Source organism: Struthio camelus, chromosome 4 (genome assembly GCF_040807025.1).
Source record: "Struthio camelus isolate bStrCam1 chromosome 4, bStrCam1.hap1, whole genome shotgun sequence".
Taxonomy (NCBI): domain Eukaryota; kingdom Metazoa; phylum Chordata; class Aves; order Struthioniformes; family Struthionidae; genus Struthio; species Struthio camelus.
Window position 1 is genome coordinate 10,676,369 of NC_090945.1, and position 16,650 is coordinate 10,693,018.

Sequence of the window (16,650 nt, forward strand, 5' to 3'; positions counted from 1 at the left end):
AATCTCATACAAAGCAGAACTGGACCTAGTTTCATGCATAGTACTGTTTCTCATTTACGTTACACATGCATCCACAAGATGGGGGACAGTAGATTATTTTCATTTTGGATGCAAATCACACTAAAAGTAGAGGGTTGCAAAGCAGGGATTAGAATCTGAAACGTCACTAAAGATGTAGTTTGAGTTAGTGCTTGATTTAGGGTTCCTCTAAAAAGTCCTTTCATACAAGTTGTGGAATTTTGGTGGTGTTTTTCAGGGTTGAAATAGAAATTTTTGCTGGGAATTCATTTCTAGGGGGCTACCATTTAAATACATACAGTTATTTATCATTTCTCTTCATCTGTTTTTATTTAGATCGCTCGTGCCATACCGCATTAATCTAAGGTTGTTCCCAGCATGCTTGTTAAGATTTAACTTAGTAAAAGCTGCTTTTGTTTCAGCAGAGATCATTCCAACGTAATGATTAACATACCTCTTACAAAGCTAAAGTGCACCAAATACCAGTGGTTCCCTTTGTAAGGTGGTGAATTTTTAGAATGCTCTGAGTATGAACGCCCTTAAAGGGAAAGGAACAATACCATACTAACCTGTGTTGTAGAAATACCTGTGCGTTCCCTTTGTCTTCTGAATGAAATTAGCATAATTTAGTACTAGCTTTTCAAAATTTTCCAAAGTCAGAGGGAAGACTATCAGGTTGCAGTATCATTCCCGTTGTCTGAAACAGTGCAAGCATGTAAAACGTTACAGTGGGGAAAGATGTAAAGAAATGTCTGAGCAGCTAAATCCAGAGATGGTGTCAGAAGTAACACGAGAGATTTCTTCGTGCTAACTCGTACTTTTATCCATTTCTACTTGCTTCTTTTTACAGAAGTACTTCAAAGTAAGCACACTATAACTTTATGTACCAGGAAAAGATTTAAGAAGATCATATTGCATATTCTGAACTCCTGATTGTTTTCTTTCCTTTCTCCCCATCTTCTTGCTTTTAGTGAGCCTGATGATCAGCCCCAGCTCCTGCTAGGTGTAGCCTAAAAGAACCTAAGTTTCTGTGCGTGGGTTTTTAAGAAAGCATGTGTTACGTCAGCTCTTTGACTGTCATCTTACTCTTAAGACTTATCCTGACTAAGTCCGAATACGTTTCCTGTTGTTCTGCCGCTCAGACATTCTCCAAGTTTGAGTGACTTGCTATGCTTTGGTTATGAGGCCTCGTTACTGGCTCTGGTGAAATTGAAATGCATCATTTCATTAAGACAGATTTTGCATGCCTGATGTGAGATGCCTCTGAAGGACAGGCAAGATCTTCTCGGCACCTGTTTCTGCAAATAGGGCGCTATCTGTAAATGTTTGGTAGTAATAAATCATCAAAGCTGATACAGCTTTATTTGCAGGTATCCTTATAGGTCCTTTAGAGGACAAGGAAACTAAAACCAGATTACAGATATAATCTATAATCGTATATACAGCTCATGAGTAAAGTCCCAGATGATAAGGGAAAAGTAAAGCAGCAGTGGTTAGCCTGTCAGTTGCGCAGCATTTTCCTGATCCACAGTAGTAACCTTTTGTATTTCAATCTCACAGCAATACAGATGTGCACACCGTGGCATCACTGCTCAAACTGTACCTAAGGGAACTCCCAGAACCAGTCGTACCATTCGCAAAATACGAAGATTTTCTTTCCTGTGCCAAAATGCTCAGCAAGGAGGAGGAAGCGGTGAGTTTGCAGCTCCAGTGAGATGAAAAGTTTGGCATGTTACAACCTGTTTTGACTTGGAGGAGGAGGAGAGAAGTTGGTGATTATCTCTCCTGATTTAAGACTTGCCTCTATTAATTTAGGCCGTCTTTACATCAAAATGATTGCCAACTTGCTCACTTGGCAGTCCGCGTGGAATATCCTTTCTGCTGTGTTTACTGCATGTCATCGAATCCCAGTTCAAATAAACATGATTTGCACGGAAGAGCATTTGTTTTGTTTAAGTGGATTAGCATTCTAACTGTATCAGCAGCTGTGTGCCTCTTGCCGTTAAGTTAGGGGTCATTTCCTTGTGTCTTAGGATGCCAAGTTTTATTGACTTTTGGTAAAAGTCCAAAGGACTCTATGAATTACCTATCGTTGAATCAGAAAGATGCCTTCTGTAGCAGTGATGGGCCATCTTCCAAACTGTGTAAAATCGACCCAATAGCAATTAGGAAAATCAGTGTTGTGACTTAGTGTCTGCTCTGCACCGGTTTGGTGTCAGTATATATTAGTCTGAAGAAGTAAAAAATGACACTAAATGCTTCCTTTTACATTGTTCTAGGTGCGTATGAGTAACAAGTATATGATGTCATCCCTGATGTTTTCTCTTCAGAGTAAATATAAATAGGTTCATTGATTTCAGTCTATTCCCCTAACTTTATAAGGTGGTTATTTCTGTTTTAGTCCCTCTTGACGCTTCCCCTTGATTTCATGGCCTGCTGGACTTGAACCCCTTCATTGCTCCTCCTCTAATTAATTAAGCTCAGTAACAGCCTCTCCTTCTTAAATGAGAGACGATCTCTTTTTGAGCCTTCAGTTGATGGCTACAGACAGTTGAGGTACACAGTGATGTTCCCTTCTGATGGGATGGAAGGAAAGAAGATCTGAGGCAAACTTGTCTTCTGTGGTCTTGATCTCTTATACCCACTGAAATAGGGCTGGTTTCTTTGGCTGGCCTTCATAGCTTGCTACAACGTGTAGCTTTGTCACTTGATTACAGAATGTGGGAGTGGAGTGTTCTGCTGCTTTAATTGGACTTGTTCATTGTATAATTTTTGGTAGGAGATCCTCAGAGCTTGGTTTAAGTTATAGCTATTTGTTTGTGCATGTTTGCCTGTCTAACTATTGGTAGCTCCAATGTAAAGCCACCTGACCTCTCCTCAGTTTGTCATCGTGCAGTTTATGCTTGCGGTGGTATTCTTTCTCAGATTGAATTTTGACCCGTTTTATATTAGCTTAATCCAGAGCGTGTTTAGGTAGTTCCTCTGAGACTACGCCATGAAACGTTTTCTTAAATATACTTGGAAAGCAAGATTCAAATCGCAATGGCCTTTTGGTGATGGAGATGGTACTGTTTGTGTGTGAACAATCAGTACTATGGATGACGAGCCGTTTTAATTCTGTGTAATCCTGTGTTTTAATCCTGTAGTTTAGCAGTCTAGTTGTAAGAACTGTCTGATTAGACTTTCATTTGATCTTTCCTATTAAAGAAGCTACAAGTGCAGTCATTACTGAGGGAAAGAGCTGTTCATCTTGTTTCCTTTCTTAGCCCACAACCAGCAAACATGCACTGTCATGGTCCTCCCTTTCTGAATTACATTTGTTTTGCTGACATATTGTAATCAGACCGCATCAAAGCACCAAAACCCCAACTGAGACAAGAGTTCAAAGGTACTGGTGGCAGGGGCACAGCCAAGGTCTGTTTCTACAGGGCACAGAAATTAGTGTGTGTAATATTGCTTGTCTCATTCTCAGGGTGGGCACAAACTGAGATAATTGTTTGTCTCACTCTAGGATGGACTGGAACTGAACTAACAAACAAATAGTTTTTTATTTCAAAAATGCCAAGTAGTTTAAACGAAAACTGTTCCTAGAAGCCTCAGCCTTCTTACCAGTAGGAGGAAGCATGGAACTGCTGGTCAGAATAAGAGTGTGAAAGGGAGGGGAAAGGTGGGATGAAACCAAGTTTAGAGGGGGAGGGGGGGGAGGCACTAGCCCAGAAGCCAGGTGAGATGTGGGAGATGAAATGTCACGTCTCTGTGCCAAGGAATACTGAATTGTGTATATACAGAGGCACATCCTCTACACGTGGGACTGAGAGATTCCTCCTGATCGTGCTGATTGTGCATTAGCCTGGTGGTCCCCCTGCTTGTCTGGGATGGAGAAGACTGGGGTTTACATCCTTGGTTAGAATCAGGAAGAACCTTGGTCTCCCACATCACAAGTGTCCCAAGCACTGAGGTACTGGCTAAACTCGGATGTTTGGTATTTTCTAAGAGAGAAAATCCGAAGCTTTTCTCTTTGTGGAATAGCGACATTGTGAAATCCTAAGTATCTTCGTGGGGCCACGAAGTGGCTCTTTTATCCAAAGCTAATCCTTGTTAGCAAAATACAGCTTTCCCCTTCTGAAATGCCTTCTACAAGTGGTTTCTGATGATAACCTGGATAGCATGTCTCTTAATGATACGGTTTCAGTAATGGGTTTATTGTTTGGTAACTGATATTGCTGACATTTTTTGAATCTTGATGGCAAAGTACTAAGAACCTCTGCCTCCTCCTCCTCTCTTTTTTAAATCACATATGTAGGGCCTGAAGGAATTGGTGAAGCAAGTGAAGAGCCTGCCAGCTGTCAATTATAACCTGCTGAAATACATCTGTCGGTAAGCACACCTGCCAAAATATCACAATGGTATTTGTAACTGTGAGCTGACAGACAAACCTGTCTCTGTTGGTGCCCTAAAGGAAGAACATAACTCACAAAGTCAGAGAACTGGAGAATGTAAGTGAATGCACTAAAAATACTGCATAGTGAATTAGTAATTTGCTCTGTCAAGGTGCACAGTTATGAGCTCCTTTCACAAGCAACTGGATTTAGCGAGAAAAACAAGAAGGCAGACGTGAATATCCTGTCCTCTTCATAGGGACCTGGTTTTCCTAACTCTAATTGCACTTACTGGCCATGGCTATGCATGGTATCATTGAAAACTGTATGCATCATGTAGTATATAGAATAGTTTTGCAGAAACATAAAGATCTTAAAAACATGTCTTACACAGTTACAAGTTGTGAACTTATGGGAACTTCATCTTTAAAAAATTACAAAATTAATATAAACTTTTAAAGGGAAGTTTGCAATTTGAAGATATCTTATGAGCCAAATAATTGATTAATTATACCAGAGAAAGTTTTACCATCTTCAGTAGAGTTATTTTATAGTCAATCCAGAGTGACTATTTTGGGTTTTATGAATATATCATTTTTCAAGAACATCTGAAGAAGTTGAGGAGAACAGCCATGAGCTTTTAAGACGTTGCATAGGACTTGGAATGGAATGCTTGAACTGTGTTAGTAGAGCATTGTGTGCCTCGTTTTTTTTTCTTTTCCTTTCTTTTTTCAATTATTCGGTAAAGACATCTTTCTCCCCCACAGATTCCTTGATGAAGTCCAGTCTTATTCAGGCGTGAACAAAATGAGCGTGCAAAATCTGGCGACTGTATTTGGCCCCAACATCCTTCGCCCCAAAGTGGAAGATCCTTTGACTATCATGGAGGGTGAGTTGAAGATTGTACACAACTTTAACTAGGAAAAAGGAACGTCTTTAGGTTTATTAACAGTACATACCAGTCCTTGTGGAACGTACTAGAAGTTCCTCATATTTGTTTTACGGACACAAATTTCTTCAACATGAATGAACTGCTAGGTTAAATCTTGCAGCCTGCTATAAGAATGACTTACATTTGCAGAGTTGCTCACAGTCTTTCCATGAAATTGTGCTGCCCTGGCAACTTTGCTGAAAATGTACTTTTGCTCTCAAAACTTTCTACAAGTATGGCATGTTCTTACTTAGCACATCTAGTCATAGCGCAGTTAACATTGTGTGCACTGTTTATAGGGACCAGGACAAGTTTGTACAGGTTCATGCTGCGGTGAGTCACCCCCTACAAGACAGAAGTATGTTACATGCCTCCTTGCACAACCGTGATCTTATTGTCAACTCTGTTGTTATTTGCACCACTGTATAGCTGTAGCATTTTGCTGCAATTAAGAAAAAAATATGACCATGGCAATTATAATTGTCTGCTAGGTTTAATTTTTCTGACTTTCATTCCCTATAAAGTACATGATGCCTTTCCTCCCTCCAAACACTTTTTTTTTTAATATAAAATTTACTTAACTTTCTCAGAAGTTAGCAGGGCTCTACACAGACCGTGCCACTGAAAATTTTATGAAAATGTAGAAGTGTTGTGTTCATAGTTGGTTTATTTGGGAGTGGGAGGAGGGTTTTTTTCTTGTTTTTTTGTTGGATTTTGATTTCTTTTTGTCTCCCTAGATACAACAGTTCCCCATAGACTTTGTTCATTTGTTTGTTTTCCTAAAGTCTTATGTTTCCTTCTTCTTCCCTTTAACTGTCAACACGACAAATTGTGTTGTGGATAGAAATGCTGTGTTTCCAAATCTCATAACAAAATCACTGAGCACCCAGAATAGCTGTCTGCACGTTAACTCAAACAAGCTAGAAAACCTTCTAACCTTCTGAATAGGTGACCTATTTATGTACACGTTTATTGTGTTTGTGCATGAGTATCATTAAACCAGTGCAAGTACAAATAACCTTAAATCTGACTTTGTGGCTTCCTCCTGGTTTCCGTACATACTTCCTTCAAACACACCACAGCAGTCTGATATGAGGGCATGAGGATAAGCTTCACTGTGCAATAGAAGTCCTAGTTTACACATCTTCCCTCATGTCTGAGAGAGAATCTGAGAGAGAAACGCAAGGGCCTCGCTTTGTTTCCTTCCTCCTTCACTCTCTTCTCACGTCTCTCACAGGAGTCCTACGTTTTGTGTGTGCTGCATGTCACTTCACTTTGAACCTCTTTCATTTGTACCCACAGAACTGCCAAACTGACTTAAATAGTGCAGTAGCTTTTCTTACCCTGATGCTTTTGTATGGTTTAGCTACCTGGTAGATAAGTGCTGTGAATGTTTCTCTCGGCCAGACAACATACTGTCCCTTTTCTTTCCAGTCTTTTGTCTATTTCAAAATGCCTCAATGAAATAGTACAAAAAATGCTTAAAATTGTTCAAGAGATTGGAATTACAGAGAGGGTGCCATAGAGCTGATGTGTATCACTGAAATCCGTGGGATGGATATCTCACAGGACGACGTTGACTGATCCCATGTATCTTCACCTCACCTGGGAGTGGGCAGATGCACGGGGATTTGAGATGGGAGGAGAGGAGTTTGCCACTCATAAAATGAAATACTATTTTCTGGGTTTTTATTTTCTGGAATTGGCTCCTGTCAAAACAGGGTTTTGTGTGTGTGTGTGTGTGTGTGTGTGTGTGAAAGTTTGAGCAAGAAAGATTCTTTAAGTGGGTGGAAAGGGAAAATAATGTGCTTTTCCAGTCGCTAAAACAACTCTCCAGTCTGTTTCTGAACAACCCTAGCACCAAAATGGCTCATGCTTGCTGCAGGAGATGGCATGGATACTGCACTCACTGAAGGGAAATACTTTTTTTTTTTTTTCTCCCACTCGTGAGAAGCAAGTTCGATTAACCAGATTTATGACTTCCCTTTAAGCACAGCCTTTAAGATCTGAAATGAGACTATGCTGTTTTAAACTTGGGCTATGCAAGGTTAAACATATAGGAACTTTTAAAAAAGACTGCACATCAATTAGTGCTCGTGGCCCCCCTTCCTCATTGCTCTGTGCTTTTTGGAAGGCATAACCTTAAAATGAGAGTGATTGTCCTGCATGTAAGGCATGGTCCAAGTTTTAGTTGTGTTGCTTTGCATCCATTCAAAACTCATGTCACTGTTTGGTATTCAAGGCTGAACGTGCAGCTATGGGCGATGTATGTATTTTGGGGATGAAGACCTATACAGTTGCCTATGTCTGTAGGAGGATCAGTTAGTCCAATGTTTGTAGTAAAATTTTGCACATAACAGCTAATGTCCTCTGAAGAAATACAGCTAAACATGCCATGGGAATAACTGTAAATGAATTATCTTTCTGCCATAGTTCTGATATATGGTTTTACCTTGGCCAAAAAAAAAAAAAAAAGTTTGTCAAGCATTCGTGTGGAATTGGCTCTTAGCAGTTGTATTTTAAAGGGTGGGGAGCAAAGGCCCAGAATATTCCAGTGCAGTTGATGTGAAATGATATTACACAATGGGAAAATATTAATTAAAAGAGCAAAGCATGCCCCTGAAAGCCGTCTAGGAGCTTTAAATTGCAATGGTTATGATAACTAACTTGACCTTGTTCCTGAAAGTAATCTTTAATGATGTTCTGTTTAAAACAGTGAAATACAGTAGCACATCTTTATTACCCCAAGTCTAGTTATAAATGCTAATCTGTCAGTTACAGTGCAGTCAAGCGATGTGCACACTAAGGGGTTCTTTAAGAGGAAAAGTACCCATTTATTGCAGCAAGCCGTGGTCCTGCATTAGTTCTGTAGTGTGCGGAAATGTGACTACGTTTCCTGGTTGCTTGCATTCTCACCGTTGAGTTGTTAAAGGCAGTCTGTCATGTTACTGCCCTATTTTGCTGCATGAGACTAAAATGACAGCGTTCTGGCAATGCAGAATCCTTGCTTGTACCTCTTCTGTTAAGTTATTACATACGAGTGGTTTGCCAGAATGGGATTTCGGTTTTAAGGATGTTTGCCATGTTGAATTGAAACACGTCACTTGAAATGATGTTGTTGTTCTTTGCTGTTTATCTCCCTCTGTGGTCTTGGAATGCAGTTACTGTCGTGGTAATAGCTTCTTTCCAATAGTTACAGTTCTTCAGGGTGTCTGTGAGACCTGCTACATACTCTGCTACGCTAAAAAAGAGTTCCCTATATTTCTCTGTCTTATTATCCATATGAGCGGGTCTGAGCGGGTCCTATGCAGTGGAAAATGCATGGCAGCAGGACGGATGAGTAGTCTTGGCAGGGAATGGATTCGCTATGGGTTTGGTCTCAAAATGCCAGTCAGCGCCCTACAGGCAGTACACAGGCCCAAGGTACGATAGCCAACTGACTACCGCACTTTTTTCTGACCAGCAGTGGGGACCAGCTGCTGTTGTGAGTAGGTGGTGTAGGCAAAAAAAAAAAAAAAAAAAAGCTTAAATGGTTAATGCTAGCAGGTGGCAGATAGTTGTGCATGGGTGAGTGAATGGCCAAAATTGAACTTCTGAACTCTCAAGCAGAAGCCTGCTACCTGCTAGCCACAGCTGGTATGGGCTGATTGTATATTTTGGCAACACCTGGAATGAACAAAAGTAGCATGTCCCAAATCCTCCAATTTAATAAAGAGACAGGGGACAGATCCACAAATTAGGAGGCTGATCATGCATTGTGCTTCTGCACGTAGACTATTTAGATTGGGAAACCCAGGGGCTTGGTTTGATGCAAAGAAGAGGGGATGCCAAAAAGAAGAGCTCTCAAAAACTCAAAGTGGTCTCGGAAAGAAAAAGCAGGCCCAGAAGGACGAAGGTGAAGATCCTGGCTGGAGAAGAGATCCTGGAAGTAGGAGAAGATCCTGGGTGTCATGGAGATGCGTGGAGACACAAATGCTGAGGGATGTCCATGGCCCTTGACTGGTAATGCCCAAGACTAGTAACTGTGAGCGGCTGCACAGCGTGAACAAACACAGCTTTCCCGCCTGACCTTCCCGGACAATCTCCCTGCTGGGACGTGAAGTTGAGACCTACAGAACATAACACTGGGGGGAGCGAGTGAGGGAGCGTGTGAGATAATCAGGTAGGGTAAAAGCTCTGATCTCCTTGTTTCTAAAACAAATGGTGGTATCCAGGTTCACTTTGGGTTGTTTACTCTGTCTCAGCCGTGATGGTAGGAAAATGGAAAAAAGATAGGATGGAGTGGCCTGAAGGCTCATGTTACTTAGGCACGTGTTAAACATTCAGTATGTTATACAGATGGACATACTGGATAAGCGTGTCTATAAATTGAATGTTTATTAAATATTTGTGGAAGCTGACCCCCAAAATATATCTATGCCTTAAACAAAACTGGCCATTAATGACAATGTTTGGTATCTCCTTCCAGGTACAGTAGTAGTCCAGCAGCTAATGTCAGTGATGATAAGCAAGCATGAAGAGTTGTTTCCCAAGGACGCAGATCCTCAGATGGGACCGGAGGCGTGTAACAACAACAATGAAATGCCAAAGAAAGTGATCATGGGTCAGCTACAGAACAAAGAAAACAACAACAGCAAGGAGTCAGCAGTGAGGCGCTGCTCTTGGGACAAACCTGAGTCTCCCCAAAGGGGAAGCATGGACAGTGGGTCTCCCACTGCTCTGCCAGGCAGCAAGACAAGTAGCCCCAGGAACAGCATCCAGAAACTGGATGTCACAAGAAGTCCACCTCTCACAGTGAAAAAAAACCCTGCCTTTAATAAAGGCAGTGGCATAGTCACCAATGGGTCGTTCAGCAGCTCTGCGGAGGGCCATGAGAAGAGCCAGACCTTACCAAACTGTGCCCTGCAAAGCAGGAGAACGTCATGCCTGAAAGGACCGGTGACTAAGATGGGCACACAAAGCGTGCAGAATGGCGGGGTGCGGATGGGGGTTTCCAGCACAGATGGGCACAGCAACACTCTCAACAGCCGGACCCCCGGCTGGGTGCCCAATGGCTACGTCACACTGAGGGACAACAAGCAAAAGGAGTCGGTGAGTGACTCGGGCCAGCACAACAGACTCTCCACCTATGACAATGTCCACCAGCAGTTCTCCATGGTGAATTCCGATGATAAACAGAGCGTGGACAGCGCCACCTGGTCAACGTCCTCTTGTGAAATATCCCTCCCTGAGCACTCCAACTCCTGTCGTTCGTCCACCACCACCTGCCCTGAGCAGGACTTCTATGGAGGTAACTTTGAAGACTCTGTGCTGGACGGGCCACCACAGGAAGACCTCTCTAATCCAGGAGACTATGAGAACAAAAGTGACCGAAGGAGTGTCGGGGGCCACAGTAGCCGAGCCACCAGCAGCAGTGATAACAGCGAAACATTTGTGGCAAACAGTACCAACAGTCACAGTGCTCTGCACAGCCTGGTGTCCAGCCTGAAGCAAGAGATGGCCAAGCAAAAGCTAGAGTATGAAACGAGGATAAAAAGGTAAGACAGTTTGCCTCTGCCACCTGACTGCCATTTGCGAAGGAAAACCAAGAAACACTCCTTCTCCTGCCTGTCCTATGCATCCCAGGCTCTGGCTTGGAAGCTGAAAAGTCAGTACAGCTAGACAGTTACTGTGCCCAGCACAGACAGCACCAGAAGTCGTCTTAGAGACACAAAGAGGAGTTAGACTCGCTACTACCCTCCACCAGAAGCTGATGGGAACCGAGTTTGTAACTCCCTTAGTTCCTCCCTGAAAGTTTGCTTATTGCAGACCTCTGATTCAGAGTAGAATAGGTAATACTTATCAGTCTGTCCTGCCATACCTGCACAGCACCTGATCAGGGGGGAGAGCCCCATTCAGCTGAAGCTGGTGACTGGAAAAGAATGGTGTCTGCAGTCGCCATGCTTGTGACTGCTCTGAGCACAGAGAGGAGTGCTCCTTGTTGCTGTATGCAGCCAATGTGGCATAGACAAAAGCATAGCTGATGTATTTAATGGCTATAGGAAAAAGCCCTATAGCAAATAAAAAATGCCATTAGTTATATGTTAGTGGTATTTTTAGTTTATATTGTGAGTTGATACAGGCTTGAAGTAAGATTTATAAAAGCAAATAGAACTGAAACCAGCCTTCAGCATAGTTTTGCAAAACCTGTTAAAATAGCACTTTGCTAGAAGTCCACAGTAGCTGCAGTCACTGGGTGCTCTCTGCTGGGTTTCCTGCCTTTCAGAGTTGTCATATGGGATTGCTCTTGGGATATGATCCTGTGTGTTTTGTTTTAGGCCAATTACTTGCCGTAGTTGTGACTCGTTATCCCATTAGCACCAAAAATAAAATCAGAACCTTCTGAGTTTCTGTAGCATATGACAAAGTCAGTCAGCTCTCAAAGTGATTTGATCAGTTGATGCCTCTTCTCCAGAAAATGAAAATGGCAACTGGGCTTCATGTTTCAGTGAAACTATTTCAGTGAAATAGTTTGGGGGACTGGGAAAATGCTAGAACTCTTCTCCAGAGTCATCGTTCCTCTTCAGACAGTGCTGCATCAGGGACTTTCCTTTGCTATTCGTGTTGCTGAAGTTAGAAGCTGTGTTCGTTCTTCCCACCATACGCGCACTGCTTCACAGTAGCTGCAGTTCTGGTGTGTGATCCTTCACCTTCATCCTCAGCGTTCCTTGCAGGGAACAAATGTTCTTCCTCTTCCAGCCTTTCTTCCTCATTAACCTCATCTGGTACCTCCCCCTTCTCTTGCTCCTGTGGATTCCCCAAGCTCCTGCCACAGTGAACTGAAATACCATCCTTTTCATTGCTGTGACACTGAATAGGTGCCTCAGGGTGAGGCCATAAACATGGTATAGACTGATTCATAGAGTAGGAAAGAGCTTGATTCAGGATAGCAAGTACTGATTTCCCTTGCATCTGCTGCGCCACCTTTCATGTGAGCGTTGCTGCTGAAGAAGGCACAGGCAAGACATGCACTAAGTCATCTAACAAACATGGCATTTGGCGTCTCACTTCCATTCAGCAGGGTGTTCATACCTAAAGCCGAGTTCCTCAGTGAATCCAAGAATATACAGGAGATTGTCCCTTTCCAGAACTGTAACTCCAGTTTATTGTCCCTTTTCTGCGCTGCTGCTTTGCCTGAGCCTTTCCTTCACAGCTCAGCCTTGTTACAGAAGGCAAAGGGGAGCTCGTGCGTTTGTCTGCACTGATATATAGAGCCTTCTCACGCAGAACAAGGTTGCTAGGGTGCATGTACTGATCAGTGAATAACTTTCAAGTCTGGACTTAGTGTCAACTAGGTGTGGAGCTGACTGTGCTATCTTCATAATAGTTGTTCTTCGGCAAACTGTTCGGGACTTGTGTCTGTTCCTACTTCTGGTGCGCAGAAGCCCTTTGCTTTGAGGTCTCTAGCGCTGCGAGCCATAGCTGGATCACAGCATGTAAGAGCTCCTGGCATCAGTAGCTGGCAGTGAAAGTACAGTGCCTAGAAAACTGAAGTCTCCCTGCTACATCACAACTTTCAGCATAGTGTGCAGTACAGTAGAGCACCTCTTAGAGTGTTTAACATGCATGATGAACCTGTTTAGTAATACCGCTAGCATGCCTGATACTTTTCAGAAGATCCAAAATTATGTGTTTTGGTTTTTTTAAATGAAAGTCAAACCATGTTGATTTCAATTTCTTTTGAATTATTGATCCATACTTGCAGATAGATATAGTAGATAAATCAGCTGAAGAAGAGAGATTAGCTGTGAAACAATGGCATTCAGGGCATTATTTTGATGTGACACTAGGGCAGCTATAGTGGGAGTTGGGAGTCAACGTTTCCAGAAGTAAGAGGCTATTTAAGCCATTTCCCAGAGAATTATTTGGAGCTACTGTACACCTTACTAGTGGTTGGTATCATGCATTTTCTGACTGGAATAGAGATTACCCTGTGAGAATGAATCAATGGTGAAGCCATTGTTTGCAGGTATGCTTCTCAGAAGTTTAATCTGAGCTTTGTAAATGAAAAGATAAACACACACGTGAGTTTGTGATGTTTTGTTTCTCTACGCACCAGTGAGGAGTGCTGCTCAGGAGCTGTCTGCTTTTATTTTGCTTCTGCAGCTTGGAGCAGAGAAACCTCACCCTGGAGGCAGAAATGATGGCCCTGCATGAAGAGCTGGATCAGGAGCGGAAGAAGTTCACAATGGTGGAAATCAAAATGCGTAACGCAGAGCGGGCCAAAGAGGATGCGGAGAAGAGGAATGACATGCTGCAGAAGGAAATGGAGCAATTTTTCTCCACTTTTGGAGAGCTGACAGTGGAAGCTCGCAGACCAGAAAGAGGCAACACCATCTGGATCCAGTGAGCATTGGAAACTTAGACTGTGGGACTTTGGGGAAGGGCTTGTGGGGGTATTATACTGTATCAGGTGGCTGGTCACCTGTCTGAGGCTAGTACTCAACATAATGTTATAAACCCTTGAAGGAAGAAATCATACAAACATTAACCACTCATATCTACAGTGTGTACTTATCAAGTTATACTCTTTGAATGCTTCATGAGACTACTGTTAAGTGTTACAACTGGATATGTGTATATAAATTTAAAAAAAAATCACCTTAGAGAGCGAGAGATCTATCTCCAGAAATATTTTAATGCAAGTCTTCTTGTATTTAAACTGGTAAATTGAAATGTTGTTGCAATCAAGCTTTATATCAAGGCTTTTTTCCCCTTGCACTTAACATAATAAGCTATTTTTGGCATTGTGTTACCATCAGCTTATTTTGTGTATCAAATGTTTTTTGGTTTTGTTTTTTTGTTTTGTTACCCCTCTTGCGGCGGGTTGAAGATAAAACAGATACGTTAAGGTATGCGCGCAGATGGCTAACCCTGATTTGCGACGCTTCTAACAAGACGGCAGCATGAGAAACAGCAAGACGCTATAGGTAACAGAAGGGGTACTAATTTAACATAACTCATGATCAAGGTAGAAATTACCAGGGCAACCATATCGTAAACACCAAATGGGGCTATTAAGTCACCAGAATCAGGTTCAACAGGGAAAGGGTAAACACAGTCAGGCTGTGTATTTGGGAGGGGATGAGGGTGGTAAGGTGTAAGAACTTAGGAGGTGGGACAGGGAACATAAGAGGAAGTCAGTCATAGGGACAGAGCTTTGGGGGCCTACCTTAAAGCAGGCCGGTGTGTGATCTCTCTAGCTCGGAGCAGGAATACAAACAAGTTGTGCCTTGACCATACTCGCATCTGGCTGACTTTCACAGTCCGGGGGAACCTGGATCCTTTCTCTGGTGCTGGTGCAGGAACATGCAGAGGGGATGGACTGGGCATCCTGATAGCCTTAGAAACATGACAGGTGCTAAGGGCAGAAAACAACAGAACTGATGACCAAAGCAGAAATTACCAGGGCAGCCATATCACAAGTACCAAATAAGGAAGAAAACACTCGAACATTAATCACCCGTATTTACAGTGTATGCTTAGCGAGTTATCTTACTCTCCAAATGCTTCCTGAGACTATTGGCAAGTGTTACAACTGGGGAAGCACCCAGGTTCCTTGTGTCAATGAGGGAACGACCGGAGGGAACGGACTGGGCATCCTAACAGCATGCAAAGTGTCAAGAAAAAAGAAACAGCAAAACCATGCTGTGAATTGAGAATCTTTTTGGCATCTTTACCAGTTATACTTAATATTATGTATTTTCAACATCATGTTAAGGACTTTTTATTTTTAACTTTGTGTTTAGGACTGCAGGCTGTGTTTTTAAAGAGCGGTTGTCAGACGTCTTGGCTTCCCTCTAGTGTCGCTTAAATATACCACAGTTACTGCTGAATTGCAGTTGAGAAAGAACTCTGAAAGAACTTTGAGAAGGAACAAAGAACAGTCTTGGTTATGGCGTGTACATTACACAAATACTAATTAGATGTGGGAATTTTATTGGGGCGCAAATAGAAGGCTTCCATTTCAGAGAAATATAACTCAGAGCGAAGCATTACACACAGCACTTGTGGATGGATTATTTGTGTTTGGTGAGGTTCAGAGGTCCCAGTCATGCACGCACACACACCCCCCCCTCCCCCGGCAATGTTGTGCTGATTACAGTGAACGTGTCCAGTGCACATCCAATGTGAGTATAAATCAGAAAAAGTAAATAGGGAGAGGTGGAGAGGTTAAGGTAATAGGGAGGAGCAGGTTTTATGTCAGTTAGCAGTAATCATAGATGTCCCCACTACGGTGTGAGAGAGGAAAAAGATCACTATTTTAATTCTTATTTCTATATTTAATGAGAAAGGTCTTGATATCTGACGCAGCAGGCCTCAAAGTCAGTTCAGAATCTGAGTGAAATCTGAAATCTGCTGACATGACAACGAAGTCTCTGAGATAAATATTTTCTTTATTGGAATTAATTATTACATGATAGAGATACTAGTCCTTGCACAGGTATCTTGAGATGGAGAAAGTCCCACTTCCTCACTCACAGTAAACCAAGTTTTTCCCTTTCGGTTTCCTCTAGAATTCCCTCTCCCTTTCAAGATCTCTTAAAATTTAAAGGAATACACATTCCTAAGACTAGTTAAAGGACTTGGGTGAATGAACAGTGTTGCTCCAAGGATATAAGCTGATAACAGTGGCAAGAATAACTCCTCCTCAGTAGAATGTCATTTTTGTTACTAATTCAGAATTTACCAAGAATAGCAATTTCACTTGCATATCCACGGCTGCCCCAAATACCCTGGGCTATACAGTAAAGGTTGCAGAGGGGAAGGTATTTACAGACCATCTACTTAGCATTCTGTGTTGAATTTTGATTATCCTTGGTCTTGATAGATTACTGGAAGCTTCCTGTTTGTTCCTGTCTGCTGCATGCTTTCCTTATTTGTTGAACGAGGTTTTTGTACATGTCTGTTTCTGAATTCAGATAGCTGGTTGGCATTTGCTCTTGGAGGGTTAGTTCATCTCCTCCCAGGCCTACCCACAAATATCAAGAAGGCAGTTCAGAGTGTTTTTTGCTTACGTTAAGGTCTTTTCATCCTTTTAAGGATGGTTTATAAGACAAACTATTTCAGCGAAACATCTTCACGTTTGCTCAATGCTGTTACGTAGATCATCCTCATTTTTGCGTTGTGCTTCTTCGCTCAGATGGGATGATGCCACTGCAGTTACTTCTTTAGGGCAGAGTGCTTTTGCATGAGGCAGCTCTGTCGTTCAGTGTTTCATCAGATTGCCCACCGTCTCCCACTGTTCATCTAAAGCTATTCATGAGAAAAATCTTACTTTTC

At 42.3% G+C, this 16,650-nt stretch overlaps 1 protein-coding gene across 27 annotated transcripts in view; it reads left to right on the forward strand.

Moving 5' to 3' along the window:
* The window catches only part of ARHGAP24 (Rho GTPase activating protein 24), a 256,751-nt gene extending 241,675 nt beyond the window's left edge, over positions 1–15,076 (forward strand). For all 27 annotated transcript variants that reach the window (XM_068941424.1, XM_009676535.2, XM_068941412.1 and 24 more), the window contains 5 exons: positions 1,579–1,711; positions 4,322–4,395; positions 5,165–5,286; positions 9,797–10,865; positions 13,474–15,076. In XM_068941424.1, the coding sequence (XP_068797525.1) occupies positions 1,579–1,711; positions 4,322–4,395; positions 5,165–5,286; positions 9,797–10,865; positions 13,474–13,717 (1,642 nt within the window). In that variant the 3' untranslated portion in view covers positions 13,718–15,076. The remainder of the gene's footprint in view (positions 1–1,578; positions 1,712–4,321; positions 4,396–5,164; positions 5,287–9,796; positions 10,866–13,473) is intronic.
* The last annotated feature ends 1,574 nt before the right edge of the window (positions 15,077–16,650 follow it).